At 30.8% G+C, this 15,567-nt stretch overlaps 4 protein-coding genes across 5 annotated transcripts in view; 1 reads left to right on the top strand and 3 right to left on the bottom strand.

Moving 5' to 3' along the window:
* The window catches only part of LOC106784545 (MAP kinase-interacting serine/threonine-protein kinase 1-like), a 28,517-nt gene extending 18,955 nt beyond the window's left edge, over positions 1-9,562 (bottom strand). Inside the window, exon 1 of the mRNA XM_014744221.1 lies at positions 9,304-9,562. Within this exon, the coding sequence (XP_014599707.1) occupies positions 9,304-9,321 (18 nt within the window). The 5' untranslated portion in view covers positions 9,322-9,562. The remainder of the gene's footprint in view (positions 1-9,303) is intronic.
* Positions 9,563-9,640: 78 nt separating this feature from the next.
* LOC106784544 (nitric oxide-associated protein 1) lies at positions 9,641-12,906 on the top strand. 2 transcript variants are annotated; one of them, XM_014744218.1, is made up of 6 exons: positions 9,641-9,801; positions 9,883-11,229; positions 11,307-11,603; positions 11,693-12,014; positions 12,083-12,300; positions 12,441-12,906. In XM_014744218.1, the coding sequence occupies exons 2-6, from the start codon at positions 9,942-9,944 to the stop codon at positions 12,641-12,643; spliced, it is 2,328 nt and encodes a 775-aa protein (XP_014599704.1). In that variant the 5' UTR covers positions 9,641-9,801; positions 9,883-9,941; the 3' UTR covers positions 12,644-12,906. The 2 variants fall into 2 exon arrangements, with proteins under 2 accessions (XP_014599704.1, XP_014599706.1); XM_014744220.1 differs by lacking the exon at positions 9,641-9,801 and having other exon boundaries at positions 10,175-10,253; positions 10,340-11,229.
* LOC106784547 lies at positions 12,846-14,931 on the bottom strand. Its single transcript, XM_014744230.1, has 6 exons — positions 14,480-14,931; positions 14,008-14,367; positions 13,814-13,933; positions 13,642-13,742; positions 13,157-13,561; positions 12,846-13,079 (listed from the first exon to the last, which is right to left on the bottom strand). The coding sequence occupies exons 1-6, from the start codon at positions 14,525-14,527 to the stop codon at positions 12,932-12,934; spliced, it is 1,182 nt and encodes a 393-aa protein (XP_014599716.1). The 5' UTR covers positions 14,528-14,931; the 3' UTR covers positions 12,846-12,931.
* A 33-nt stretch (positions 14,932-14,964) lies between these two features.
* On the bottom strand, positions 14,965-15,449 carry LOC106784549. The gene is made up of 2 exons (XM_014744232.1): positions 15,199-15,449; positions 14,965-15,124 (listed from the first exon to the last, which is right to left on the bottom strand). Exons 1-2 carry the CDS (start codon positions 15,438-15,440, stop codon positions 14,965-14,967), a joined length of 402 nt encoding a protein of 133 aa, XP_014599718.1. The 5' UTR covers positions 15,441-15,449.
* Positions 15,450-15,567: the final 118 nt, after the last annotated feature.

Here is a 15,567-nt window from a genome sequence, read left to right as displayed (position 1 = left end):
TTTCAATTTCATTTCCTTTTTATTTTACCATTTTTTTCAATTATTTCTCACTTTGCGTTTCAATCAATTCGATTAATCTCGGTAATGCATATGCGTATGCGTATGCGTATGTGTATGTGATGTGTGTGTGTGTGTGGGGGGGGTATATATAATAATAAATATATAATAATAATGCAAGAGTAAAATACAACACGTTTAAATTTTGCTTTCGCGAAAGTGGAAGTGCACGAATACTTTTCTGTATGCATGTATATATATATATTAAATACGTGCAATGCGTAGATAACTGTATCGCAAGTAGAGTAACTTAATATATCTCCTAATGCATACTTTGTGTTTTAAAGCACTCGTGTATGCGAGTTTAATGGACCGTACAATTGAACGCGAGAAGTAAGGAGAACATGGTAGGGATAGATTTATTTCATCCGAAGTTATGGGGAATAGATCGATTGGAAAGGCGTCGATTAACATCTTATTTGCGAGATGTTAAACGATCCCAGTATAAGCATATAAGTAATAAATGTACATAATATGATTTTATTTTTTCTAATTGCAAAAGACTAATAAAATCGATTCAAATTCTTGACTACCAAAACAAGTTATAAATCGATTAGGGTTGTCTAGTTTGAATTAATTGTCCTCGATGTACACTGACCTAATACCCACCGCGAATTGTGTAAGAATCTTTGTGTCAGAAAAAGAACGGATACTCCGAAAAAGAGCCATTAAACTTGATTGACCCGAAAGAAAAAGAGAGAAATAGAAAAGAGGCGCCGTCGAATTCACAAAAGGCTTCACGTTCTCCACGCTGTTATTTCTTCTTATTATTATTATTTTTCTAGTTCGAATTGTCATATCGTCTTTTTAGATTTTTCTTTATTTTCATTTGTTATTGCATACATCATTAGAATAATTTAATCGCAAGTACATCGTCGCAAGTGCATCGCAAGATCGCAGTGCTTTGTTGCTTGGAGTAGAAAACCTTGACTTTATTGCCCTGCTAGGCCAACAACGTGCCAACATCTATCTCCTTTCCCTTTTTACTCTTCGCTTGGTTGCTCCGTTGCTCCGTTGATCTCAGTTGGTATCTATACGCGAACGCGTACGCACACACAAAGATAAATAACTATTTTTATTATTTTCCCTTTTTCCATTTTTCCCTTTTTTTCTAAATTCAAAGTCAACCTCGCTAATATAATATAATATCGATTTTATCTCGACTAAAATATATTAAATAAATAAATAAATTATTTCATTCATATAATATTACATTACTTTCTCTATCGCGCCATATGCTGTGTGTTTGAACGATATTAGAAAATAGTTAGATATCGATGAAAGTCGTCAACGTGATTGGTTTTAATACATCCGTCCGACCGTACTACGAAATTTCCTTATTTTTTTTCTTTCTTTCTTTCTTTCTTTTCTTATTTTATATATTAATAACATATGCTTATCATACTCGATAATTACAAAATGACTCTTTCAGATATTAGAAAATGTGGGGGTGTCAGCCGATATTTATTTTTTCCTCGCGTGTTTATAAACAAAGTATTGTTTCTCATCGAGAGAGCACGCGCCTACATCAACGAGAAAAAGGAAGAAAAAAAGAGAAATAAAAAATAAAGGAGAAAAAAAAAGAATGATTAGATACATCGAAGAATGTCCTATGTATATACTACATATATGAATACAAAGTTAGTTTTAAATCAAAGGATTGCGTAACGCGAGTCGCCTTCTCGAAGCACCAGAATCCGTTTACTCGTTTCACACACAAGCGGACAGACAAATATTTTTCTTCCAAGAACATACATGGAGAGAGAGAGAGAGAGAGAGATAAGATTAGAAAAATACGTAAGAATCGTAACGTTGATTCCATCTCGGTTAAACACGTTTCTATTATATATATTTATCTGTGTATTCTTAAGTACATACGCATATTACACATATATACACACAGTATAAAAATACACTTATATCCATATACACATATGCATGCAAATATATAAATATATTAAACAACAATGTGAAATTTGATCGTTTAAGCGCGCTATCCGACGATGATCGACCACGTTGTGAATTTTAACAGGACTTTCTTCTTCCTCCTCTTTCTCCTCTTCCTCCTCTTCATCATCATCTTCATCTTCTTCTTCGTCTCGTTCTTTTTTGCGGTCACGGCAGATAATGTCACGCAGAGCACGATCCTTTGACCGATACTTATTGTTAGTTATGCGACTAGCGAATCAAATGATTTTTCTCAGACGAAAGTTAAGAATTGATATCTTATATTGATGCTTTTTTATTCGTTTAATTTTTTTTTTAAATCTTCATATTTTTTTATTGCAGTCTATTATAATTTAAGACATTAATTCGTAGATTTATTTTATTGAAATCCCTGTTCAACTTGGAGTAAAATCAATTTTAACGATCAAACGAATATCGTTAAATATATACGTAGTATATATATTATACATCTATGTATGTATGTAAAATCGAGAGATAAATCTTCTTAGAAAGTTCATGGTCTCCTACACAACTCGTTCTTTCTCTCACAATTATATTTATTTTCATACATATACGTTTATATAAATATCGCGTACTCGTGTAGCACGCAGATAGAATGCATTTTGTGAATACAATGTATATATACGTTACGGTCAATGTATATATTCAGGGGATTGTATAGATTGCTCGAGCACGTTTTAAATACACTGCTCCCCGGTCAATCATCAATGGAATCACCAGAGGGGTTTTGGTCAATCTATACAATGTGCTTCAGTGGGGAATCTATAGCTATTGTAAGTGAAACAAATCATGACGGATGTATGTTCATACGGTCATGAAATGATCTTCACTTTCCGTAATATGTAAGAGACACGTGCATGCGTTTTCTCAACTGCCTCACTCTATAAGAACATAATCTTCCAAAGTTGCACGTTCTAAGGGCAAAAAGAAGTTATAGTACGCACGTACTACGTATAGTTTGTAAGTTCTGGAACTGGAAATGACGTCATCCCCTCCCACCTTCTCGCCCTTATCACTTCCCTCGCTTGCTGGGAGCTAAATACTCGTTTCATTTTGTCAAAACCCCGAAAATTAAAAACGATTTCTTAATTGAATTTATCAAGAGATGGATGAGTTAAAACTAAATAACATTGATATCAGTTTGAAAGTTTAATAATCCTAAAATAGATTTGCGTGTATAAGAATTTGGAAGCTTTATATTGCAAGTAAATATGAATTATTTCTAATTTATAACGGGGGGATAAGTACGAATACCTCCTGTGATTCGCTATATATATATATATATATATGTGTGTGTGTGTGTGTGTACTTGAGTACTTAAGTAAAAAAGATACCTATAGGAAGATATATTGTATTTTTAGAATAGAATGATTAAAATAAGGACGTTAAATGTTCTCTCTTTCGTTCGAGTAGATTGTACGATATGTATCCACAGGCGCCTATATATCACACATTCATGTTTTGCGATGTTTTCAACTTTATCTTACGAACGGCCTTTCATTATAGCAACAAAAAAGAAAAAGAAAAGGATAGAATAATATAACGTCACACTTCGTATCGTATGTTACGGTTTAATAAATGTAGTCATTACGTCACAGGATTTTCACATAAATGACAATACGTGCATACATTCATTTCTAACAATAAGTGTTCAACTTCTTGCCTTGAGCCAAGCAAACAAATAAATAAATGAAACAACATAGACACGATCCAACTAATTCTAACAGTTGAAAAATAATTCGTTATATAAGACCGTTCGAGACCATTTGAATTTCATTAGTACAAGAATGTGTCTTTGTTGCTGCATTAATCAAGGTGATGTATTTTAATTATGTTGTTTTTCTTCCAATTATGTTATCGTTCTCCATTTATTTTCCTATTTATTTTTCTTTTTCCTTTATTCAGCGTGAACAAAAAATTAGACAAAAAGAATAATAAAAATGAGAAATATTTTACTTTCATTGTGTTGAGAGACACGTTCCTATTGTGATGTTCTTGTTTTTTATCTTTTTTCATAGTTAATATTTGCACGTTAAAACGGTGTCATAACATTTACGTAAAAGTTCGTTAAGATTCGCACTCGATAGAACTAGGGGAAATATAAATTCTTGAGAGAAAAAGAAGGAGGGGTACAACAGTATATGCAAAGTATGGTAGGCGTTTTAAACAAATATCGGCATGAGTCAAGCATAGTAAAGGAAAACATATTTGTTGCACGGTAACATCGCGATATATCGAGTCGTGTTTTAACAGGTACGTTTACTTTTATCGCCTCTCTTGTAAGATCTATGAGTCATCTTAAGTCACGCGAGACATATCATCAACCTTTGTATTTTCTCTCCTTCTCTTTTTATTTTTTCAATTATTATTCAATTTATTATTCTTTTCTTTTATTTTTTCTACACCAATACCTCATCAAGCTTTTTGAAAAATATTCTAAAAAGGAAAAATAAACGAGAGATAGAATTTTCTTCTTTTTAATAATCCACCTATTTGACATTTTTCTTAAACGAAGAATATTCCTATATATTCTTTCTATATATATATATATATATATATATAAGAAAACAAATGAATTTAATCGAGTGATAAACAAGATTTTATAAGGATTTGGATAAATATATTGGCAGGTATATATAAATATATATTTACAATAATATATTATATCGATTAAGCTATCTAGATAAATAAAGTACAATAAACGATAACTATTTTTACGCGGATGAATTTTGTATTATTTTGTTCTCTTTCTTGTTTTTTAATCAAACCAAAGCATAACGAATTAAAACGAGAAAGTGTTATGAGTAAAGTTTATTGTAGCAAGAGAGGCCCTAGCTCGAGCGAGTATTTATAACGATACTTTAAACGGGAATCGTGCCAAGAGTATAACGGCGATTTATATCCGCCATCTTTAGCAACAAGGGAGAGAGAAATCACGATTGTCTGCTTTTGTTTCGTTGTCCAATCGTACGATGACATTATGCATAAATATACCTACACGTATATAAGCTACTCCCTCTGTGCGTGTGTTAAACTATCAAATTTAATAAAAACATTTTTATACTCTTTCATTCCAACGAAATTCCCTCTTCCGAAAATGTACTATTAATAATTATAATAATATTAATAATAATAATAATATATAAAGAAAGGAAGGAAGGGAAATAGAGAGAGAGAGAGAGAGAAAGAGAGAGAATAACACGCACGATCGAGAGTCGTGCCAATTTTACAAATAATTCTGACGTTATTAACACAAATAGTGTTTTCGTCTGTCTATTTTGTTTCGTACGTGCATATATTGCATATGCGCCTTACAAATTTTTTTTTTCTTTTTATCCCTTTTTTCACCTTGAAATAACAAAATATGAAGAAACGGAGTATTTGAAGTTCGAAAACTAAACCGTTAAAAACAAACATCGGTGATATTTTCAACGTAATTTCCATTGCTAAATCGTTGACAAGGCACACACCTTTTTGGTCACCTCATCCTGTTTGTTTATCGATACGCGTAATGTAAACCAACCGAATATACGCATAGACTTCATTAAGCTCTTATTTATAATTAATTTCTTCCTCTTCCTCTTCCTATTCTTTTTCACACGTGCCGATATATAATAATATATTAATTATTATAATTAAAATAATAATAAAATGTGGAATGATGATAATCTTAATATTATAATTTTATTTTTTTCATGTGCTTAATGAAAGGTTGTTTTAGATTTTGACAAAGAATATTAAGCAAAATTTCTTCCAGAATGCATCTTCAATGGAAATTCATCGAAAAAAGTTAGTTATTGCCTTTCCGAATAACATAAATAATAAAAAACAGATGAAAGAGAGAGAGATAGATGTTAATACTTATAATTAGCATAGCTTGTGTGTTTACAAAGTACGAACATATGTAACTATTATAATTATACTTACATATGCAATGTGCTAACTAGCACATGCGTCTTTGCACTAAACAGTATCACGAAACGACGATGAAAAAAAGAGAGAAAACGATTGAATCATTAAAAGTAAAGAAAAGTTACATAATAACTTGACATCAAAATCAAATGAAGAAAATTTAATCTTTAAAGGGCTAAGGTAGGAACAAGTAAATTTCCAAAAAAATACGAAGGATGATGCACTCCTCTTGATAATCCCTGTAAGTAAATTCAAGGTCATAACGTAATAGAAACTACATTAAAAGGTTTCGAATCCAACAAGCTATAATTCACGTAAGCTACTTTAACCTGAAGCAAACAGACAGTGTGCAATGCGATTCGTCGACTTTTACCACCCTGTTGTGTATCGTCTTTACTTGGAAAGTTCCTAATTTTCTGAATTCCTATGTCGTCAAGAACTCTAGGATATTACATCAGAACGATTCTCCGGCTTATTTTATTACTTTTACTAACGAAGAATTCTTACTAGTGTATTTGTGTACATGGTAATGTAAGTATGTTGCAACATGTTCAGTATCATGCAACCGTCGCATTTATCATATTTCAATATTAATATAATAATTCATATAATGTGAACGTTCATTAGCGAAACTTTATTTGAATATAAATATTATTCTTATGTTTTATAACATAAAATCAAACAACATTGGTCTCCAACTTTATTTTTAAAACCGAGTAGTTTTGGAGATATCTACATAGGTATCTCAATTGACCAAAATTTATTCTGTACATATAATATATCTACATGCGGTATATCTTATCTGATTTTAAAAAATATAATCATTTCTTATTACGATGAGTAATCATCGTTTTCAATTTGATATCGATTCATTAATCAGCCATTCGTCGCAATTATCCATACAAACTTTGGTTCATTTAAGTGGATTCAAAATGACGCGCATATAATAATTATCAATAAATCGAGTAGATTTTACCGAAAAACTTATTGGCCCAAAGATGAACGTGAGTTGACATTATCTAGGATGGACTATACTTATTTTTTCAAATATGTATCACAAAAGGAAGAGAACTTATAACGATATTTATGCAAATCTCACGTTAATTCTAGATTAGTAATCTTTCTATCTCTCTCTCTCTCTCTCTCTCTCTCTCTCTCTCTCTCTGTGCTTGCAGAGTTTGCATGTCTTTCTCATGCCAGAAAAAAAAAATTAAAATAAGCCATATCGAAATATCACGGTGAGAACGATCTCGGCAAAAGGAAATAAATCAGTCGACTTACATAACTGCGTATTTCTTGGAACGATATATTCGGCAAAAGGAGGTAAAAAAAGAGACAAAGTGAACTAGGGTGGATATGTGAGAGAGGGAGAAAGAGGGAGGAGAAAACTTGTTTACATCAGGGCCGACAACATGTTTTGCGTCTCGCTTTGCGCATTGATTGGTTGCAAAGATGAGAGAGAGAGAGAGAGAGAGAGAGAGAGAGAGAGAGAGAGAGAGAGAGAGAGAGAGAGAGAGAGAAAGAGAGAGGGAGAAGAGATAAATAGTAGGAGATGCAAGAAGGTGACGTTATTTAAACAATGTTCCTGTTCTTTCAAGTTTCTCACAATTCATATACATATTGAAATTCATTATCAAGAATAGAAAAAAAACGTGTCTTTGAATTTTCTTCGACCTTCCAGATAATTGCATAGTACTCTGGAAAATAATATTATATCAATTTCAATTGTTAAGGAAGGGTCTTAAAAAGGGAGCCCGAGGGTGATCATCTTATTCTTTCATTCTTTCTTATTTATTCTTGTAATAATAAGGTATAGAAATTAAGTTGTAATTAATATATACTTTCTTGTATTTTCGTTAAGAACTCGTTAAAAATTATCGACCTTGTACCACTGCGAAGTAATTTTACTATTAAATGAAACTCTCGCGTTCTCAGAATTCAAAAGATTTCGTTGGCAATTGACAATTTTCACGACTTTACACAATTTAAAAACACATCGTTTCTTCCGATCTCGTAATACAATAATCAAACAAATGTTTCTACTACTAGCGTTGACGCGCAATCATATTTAAATTTAGCCAATAGAAAAGAAGCGCGCGAAAAGGATAAGTATAAACGTAAACATGTTCGAATCGGACAGGAGAGGTTTATTCGACGAAAATAAATATCTATAATGCGTGCTTTTTTTTATTCGTATAGTAATAATAGACGTGTTCACTCTCTCAGTGAGAGGCAAGCATTATCTCTTCCGTGTTATACTTATGAAACGTTTTCGGTCTCTTTGTTGGCTCGATGCTCGTTTTGTTCTTCTCCGGGGGTTTCTTCAAATATAACTTACGCTGCATAAATATATTAGACACGCGCGCACACACAATGCGTAAGTATATATAAATATGCATACTATACAATAGCGTGAATAATTTAAAACTTAATCCGCTTATGCTTACACTTTTCATAAGGGTGATATTGAAAAATGTTAAGCCTTAACAAGAAAATAAAAGAAAAGAAAGGAAAGAAAAAAATAAACTAGAAGAATACAAATTTATTAGTTGTAACAGAATTGAAAAAAGCATTTTGGAAGTTGGCGTACGTGCAAGCTCGGCTTGCTATCGAGTATAATACAGCCCTGACCCACTTTCGTGCCTTCGACCGGTTCGTGTATTCCGTTCGCTTCGAATCTTCGATTTACCTCGGACCCTTTCGTCCGCGCGCGTGGATGCGCGTATTTTATTCGAATAGTGAACGTATAGATGAACCTTATGAGGAAGTAACCTTACGAGTTTCCTTCTCTCTCTCTCTCTCTCTCTCTCTCTCTCTCTCTATTTTTCTTTTATATCAAATGACCTTCCGTAAGGAAATATTTAGTTTTTTGTCTCTTGGAAAATAAATGTTAAGACAGTGTCTCGATACGTGCATGTAATATCGAACGCGTATAAAATAATAGAGTTATACCGATTTAATCCGACCTTCCGTTCTTTCTCCAACTTCCTTTTGTTTCTTCGTTCAAATGCTAAAAGAGGGATTCTCTTTATTTCTCTGATTTAATCAACTTGTTAAATAAGATAAATAAATAGAATAGTCGAATTCGCAGCAACGATTTTTTATTGCTCGAATTCGAGATATATCCGAATTTTTGTTAGAACATGTATCAATCATTTGTAACTTCTGTGGTATTCTTATTATATCTTTAAGTTACATAACTAGGATAAAAATATATGAACTGTGAATATATAGGATAGAAAAGATAGATGGAATGATAATCATTGAAAATATTAGCGCGTCAACACTAGAAGGACTATGAAATAAGCACGCAAAATTTGTATTATCCGATAATACGAAAGAAAAAAAAAATAACAAATGATTTACCTTCCGAGATTCCGCCATGCTACCGCCAAACAAATAACACTATTCGTTTCTTCGTACTTCCGAATGACTCTTGAATTGACACACTTGATTGACTTTAGATGTGCCACTCAATCGCGTATTACTTGGAAATAACGTTATCCATCGATTAATTAGATAATCACCCTGAAATATTTTCATCTACGATGAGCTACGCAGTTAGACGCGTCCGGCATTTTTCGTCATACCGGCGAAACGCGTCTCGTGGCGGGAAGCACGACGCCCTATCGACTTTCGATATATCGTTTACTATCGTTCACTATCGTTCACTATCGTTCATCGAAACATTCTATAAATATAGTTTATAAGCCAAAGTATTTTCATTAATTAACCCCTAATTATATTCAAACATTCTTTTTCCTTTTTATAATCTTTCCAAAATATTCGAGAAATAATTGTTCATCGAATTAAATTGTCTAGGGAAAAAATAACACAATACTTGACACCGCTAAAATTCTAATAGTATGTTTTCAGTTTAATGGTTATGATTTAAAAGTGCAAAAACAATAAATAATTCTAATGATAATTGTTCACTTTTAATAGAACGTTATTTCTTACTACATATATAATTGAGGAGATACTTGTCATTTAATATTAGAAGCATGTCGTTGATTAAATTAACGGTACATGTAAATCTATGGACAAAATTTAACAAAAGTAATGATATTTATTATCGTTTATTGCGATTATGTTCTACGAATTATTCTTTTGTTCAAAAATTGCAATATTCTACGAAGACCAAGGACGATGAAAATATTATATACAAAATTGATCATAAAGTTAAAAAGCTGAGGCATAAAATATTATACAGCGAATACTTGTCTTATGAAAAAAGAAAATTAGGATATTTAAATCGTATCAAAATAAAAAACAAGTTGGATGAGGTAAAACATCAAGAACGAATATTAAGACAAGTAAGTGAGCCTGTGTTTAGTGTTATATTAAACCGTAGTGGTAATAATAATAATAATTCTGCTGATCATAATGCTGCAAATTCAAGGGAAATGCTTTGCGATTCAGATGATATAGAATTGCATAATGTCGTACATATGCCTTATGCATCTACGGATAGTTTTAAAGTCATCAACATGCCTACTGACAAAATTAAAAATAATTCTAAAGAAATAAGCAATGAATCATCACTTAATATAACTTATAAGAATTTATATGAAAAATATTTAAAAACTAAAAATTCAATTCTTCAAGTTAAAGAAAAACAAACTTTTATAGAGTACGAAGAAGCTTATTATGACAGAAAATTAAAAGACTTGGAAAATGTTGCACACAATTGGATGAATGATTATGAACAGTATAGCGACATGAATGAAAACCCAAACGATTGGCTTTATGGTACACCAAATCAAAACAGTAACATTAGTAATATTCCATGTGGTGGTTGTGGAGCTTTATTACATTGTAAGGATCATGCGCTTCCTGGTTATTTACCATCAGAAATATTCATGGGTATATCCAACGAGGAACTAAAAATGATGGTTTGTCAAAGATGTCATTTTTTGAAACATTATAACACGGCCTTAGAAGTTAAAGTATCCTCGGAAGAATATCCTGAACTTTTAAAAGTTATTAAAACAAAAAAATGTACAGTTATTTTAATGGTAGACTTAACAGATTTTCCATGTAGTATATGGCCAAATATTGGTACTATATTACATCCTAATACACCAGTCTTCGTAGTTGGAAATAAAATTGATTTGCTCCCTAAAGATTCACCGGTATTCGAAGATCATATTAAAGAGTGTGTATCAAGAGCTGTAGAAGACACTGGGATATTACCAAAAAATATTAAACATGTATCCTTAATTTCTGCTAAGACTGGATACGGAGTAGAGGAACTTATAAATAAATTACATAGCATATGGAAATATAAAGGTATACGAAAATTGATATTATATTCATTTCAAATATATATCTGCTTTTTCTTATAAGATTGTGTCTTAATATTGCAGGAGATGTGTTTTTAATTGGGTGCACAAATGTGGGTAAATCTTCATTATTTAATAGTCTTTTACAATCCGATTATTGTAAAGTGAAAGCTGCTAATCTTGTACAACGTGCAACAATTTCTTTATGGCCAGGAACAACTTTGAATTTATTAAAATTTCCTATTTTGAATCCTTCTAGAAAGAGACTTTATTACAGAATGTTAAGATTACAAGCTGAGAGGGCAGACATACACGCGAAACAATTCATAAATAATTATCAATTGTTAGTATCGGGTGATATAAAATATGCTACATTAGAAGGTATGTTATGAACTTTGTTCTTTTGCATACCTATAATTCATTAAATTCGTTTCTTTCTTGTATCTAATAACCTTATTAATGTTATTTAGGATATGTTGGTAAGACTTTTTCATCGCACACATTCAATAATTTACAATGGGATTCATTTTCTTCTAATTCGTCTAAATTTAATCATGCCAAGTTTGGGTTGGATGAAACCAGTTCTGAATACAAGGATAGCCATTGGTGTTATGATACACCTGGAACTATCCAACCGGATCAAATAATGGACTTATTAACAATTGACGAAATACTAAAAACAATGCCAAATCAAATTATTTCACCTAGAACATTTGTTGTCCAACCACAAGAAACAATATTTATAGGAGGCTTAGGAAGGTTGGATTATTTAGAAGGAAACTCATTTATTAGGTAGTAAACTTATATACTGCTCTTAATATCACCAATATAAAATTACTATTATTAGAAAATTGTTCCAGATGTACGATTTTTGCAAGCCACATGTTACCTATTACAATGTGTCGTCTCATTGATGCAGATGATTTATATACTGAATTATTACACACAGATGCATTCTCTGTGCCTATAAATGATCTAGAAAGGTTGAAAGTATGGCCCTCCTTACAATCAAAACAGTTCAGAGTAACAGGCATCGATACAATGGAATCTGCAGCAGATGTTGTTTTATCGAATGCAGGTAATTCTCTTTCTATATGAACGAATATATATGAACGATTGAGTAAATGAAAAATATTCTAATATTGATTTACATGTAGCGAGTTAAGACATTACAAGTCATTTAAAAATTGTACATAATATTGAAGTATATTTCAATAGGTTGGATAGCCGTAACTCCTAAACAAAATGAAATGGTTAGATTACAAGGTTGGACTCCAAGCGGACGAGGTATATATTTAAGAATGCCAGCTCTTTTGAAAAAATCCGTTATTTATCGTGGTGCAAGGGTACTTGGTACACCAGCTTACAAAAGTGGAAAGCAAGTTTATGCGAGAGAAAAAAAAATTCGTTCCTCAGATTAGTGTTCTTTACAACTTACTCTGTGAATATTTATATAAAGTACAGTATAATCACATTACATTGAATAATGTAACGTGAAAAAATAATACTGTAATATAATACGACAATACATGATATTGAGGTCTTAGAGTTAGAAATTTCTTGTAAAAATAGGCTTGTTTACCTATTTTTATCTATTTTTAAAAAAGAAAAAAGAAAATTAAATCCTTTTAATAACATAGGTCGAATTTTAATCAAAATACCACAAAATAAAATACATGTGAAATTCATACCAAATAGCAGTAAATACTTTATGCACCAATTCCTTCGGCATGTATTCTTGCTTGCTCATACATTCTCTTATAAAATTTTTCCAAATTTTTATAAAAATCCTTCAATTGATTTTGCTCACATTTATGATAAGTTTCATTCAGTTTCGTTTCTCCTTTTGATCCTAGTCTGTAAAATAATATATATATATATATCTTTTTTGTAGATATTCACATATATGTATTAATTAATAGTAGTTATCTTACATTGATACTGTCGATTCTTTTTGCCCTGTATGTACATTGTCTGGAGAATGAATAGTATTGTGATTTTGATTATCAAAAAACTGGCAAATGCACTTAGAGTAATGATGGTCTTTTAACAAATGGTTTTTACAATAAGTTTTATAACTTTGTGCTGTATCAGTTACATTATTTTGATTAGAAAAATAATCTTTGTATTTCAAGCAAACGGGACAATTGTCATAAATATGTAAATCATTATACGAAGTTAACAGTTTAGATTTTTTCTTCGAACAACATGGTTCACAATTACAAACAAATCTCTTTCCTGCACAATAATATTGACTATTAGAACATTGTACTTTTTTAACGGGAGAATACTGAGAATATATATATGAATTATATTTATTATTTGATTTTTCTCGAGATCTGCAAAAACGGTAAAATATAATTGATCAACATATACCAATTTTCTGTCTATGTTTCTAATTTTTATACGCTCTACATACAATTGATAATTTCGATCTCTAATTATTCCTTGACTATGGCAAACTCGTTTCTGTCTGATAATGCCCTTGATCGAACGTTTTCTGTGGATACATGATGCACTCTGCAAAATAGGTTGTTTTTTTAACAGAAAGTATGGATTAATATAATTTAAAATTAATAACAACGTAGTACCTTCGAATTTATTGTTTTTGGATTAATGATAAGTATCGCTGACGTATTAATGTCATCTATATCTATGACTCCTTCTATAATGGTTTTCGTAGAAACTTCAATTTTAGGTGCTATTATACCCTGCATGTATATAGATTTGATTTCATTATTAAAGTAAGAATAAATATAGATGAGAAAATTTTAATTAATCTTACAGGAAAATATTTAGTAGGTTCCATAAGCAAATCTATATCTACGCCAGCTAATAGACCCTTGAAAGATGATGTAGGATATAATAAGTCAACTAAATTTGTTTCAAATGTAGCTAAAATGACTCCTCTACCAGAAGGTGTAATCCATTGTACTAATTCTGCAAAAAAGAATTCTTGTTCCAAGCTATTTTGTAATTCAGTTAAAGTAACTACAGAAGAAAACATCTTTTCAAATGTAAATTTTTCATTATATAATAATGGAAAAATTGGTGCAATTCTATGAGATTCGGCATTAGAATTCAGAGCAGTTATTTTTAAAATTATTTTGCCATTTGGACATAGCCAGACACCGGGACAAGTTACCTACAAAAAAAAATATTAATAATTTTATAATCTAATCTGTGTTAAAAAAGAAAAAACAAAAAGAGTAAGTTTTTGTATTTTGAAAATTTGGTGACATTAATTATATACATACAGCATGAAGATCGAGCTGTATTTTAACACAAAAGCCTCTTCCTGTCATGTTTATTGACAACTACTTCACTAACGTAAATAACTCCATTGTACTGATCGAGAAAAGTTTGTTCTTATTATTTTTCTATCACCATTAGTATTATCAGTATGCTTAATGAATTTGAAAAATTATTTAATAACTTATTTTAAGGCACTTATCAATTCTTTAAGAATTTCCATATTGTCAGAAGAAGGCTGGTATATGGTAATATACATGTTGCCAGGAAACAATAACACAACATTAGTATTGAATTTAACACAGTTGTAGAATTCTTATCAACATAAGAGATATATGTATATGAATAATTTACGAATAATAAAGCTAGAAACGCGTATTAATTGCATGTACAAATATAATAATTAGCAACATTTTTCATAAACAAAGATATAAAATTTTATTTTGAGGCTTTAAGAAGATATTACATATGCTATATGTATATAAAAGTATTAAGTCTTAAAAGGTACACCAGTAAATCTTTTTATCGGTAGACCTTTTTGAAGATGTCGCTGATATAACTCTTTCTTAATAAAATCACATCCTTTTTTAACAAAATTTAATCTTGGATCATTCGATATAGGTATCAATGGCTTCGTAAACCATCCATATCTACAATCATTTTCAATAATTTTGAAATCTTTACTTCCTATAATGAAGTTATAATGAATTATTTGATAATTTACTCCATATTAACTGAAGGAGGTCTAAATGTATAAATATTTTTTGGTGTTAGAGCTGTACGTCTTTCAATAAATTCAATATATTCTTCTGGTATGTCAAATGAAGAAACAGCATCATGACGTGCATAAAACTTTCCGGTCAAAGATTTAGTGTGTGTTGTAAGAACAAATTGTTCTTGTAGCTTCAATGTACGATTTTCTTTTTCATACCGTTCAGCATAAAAACGTAATTTAACAGGATCCATATAAGAATTCTTAATAAAGGGTGTGACTAGCTTAACAGATTCAGAATATCCTTAGACGAAAAATTAGAATGCATAAATATTAAACATCAATCTTTATATATATGAAGTTGCTTAAATGTGGAGAAAA

The sequence above is a fragment of the Polistes canadensis genome, unplaced genomic scaffold (genome assembly GCF_001313835.1).
Source record: "Polistes canadensis isolate GaletaPanama2010 unplaced genomic scaffold, ASM131383v1 scaffold_37, whole genome shotgun sequence".
Classification (NCBI taxonomy): Eukaryota; Metazoa; Arthropoda; class Insecta; order Hymenoptera; family Vespidae; genus Polistes; species Polistes canadensis.
This window is presented reverse-complemented; position numbering and strand designations above follow the sequence as displayed.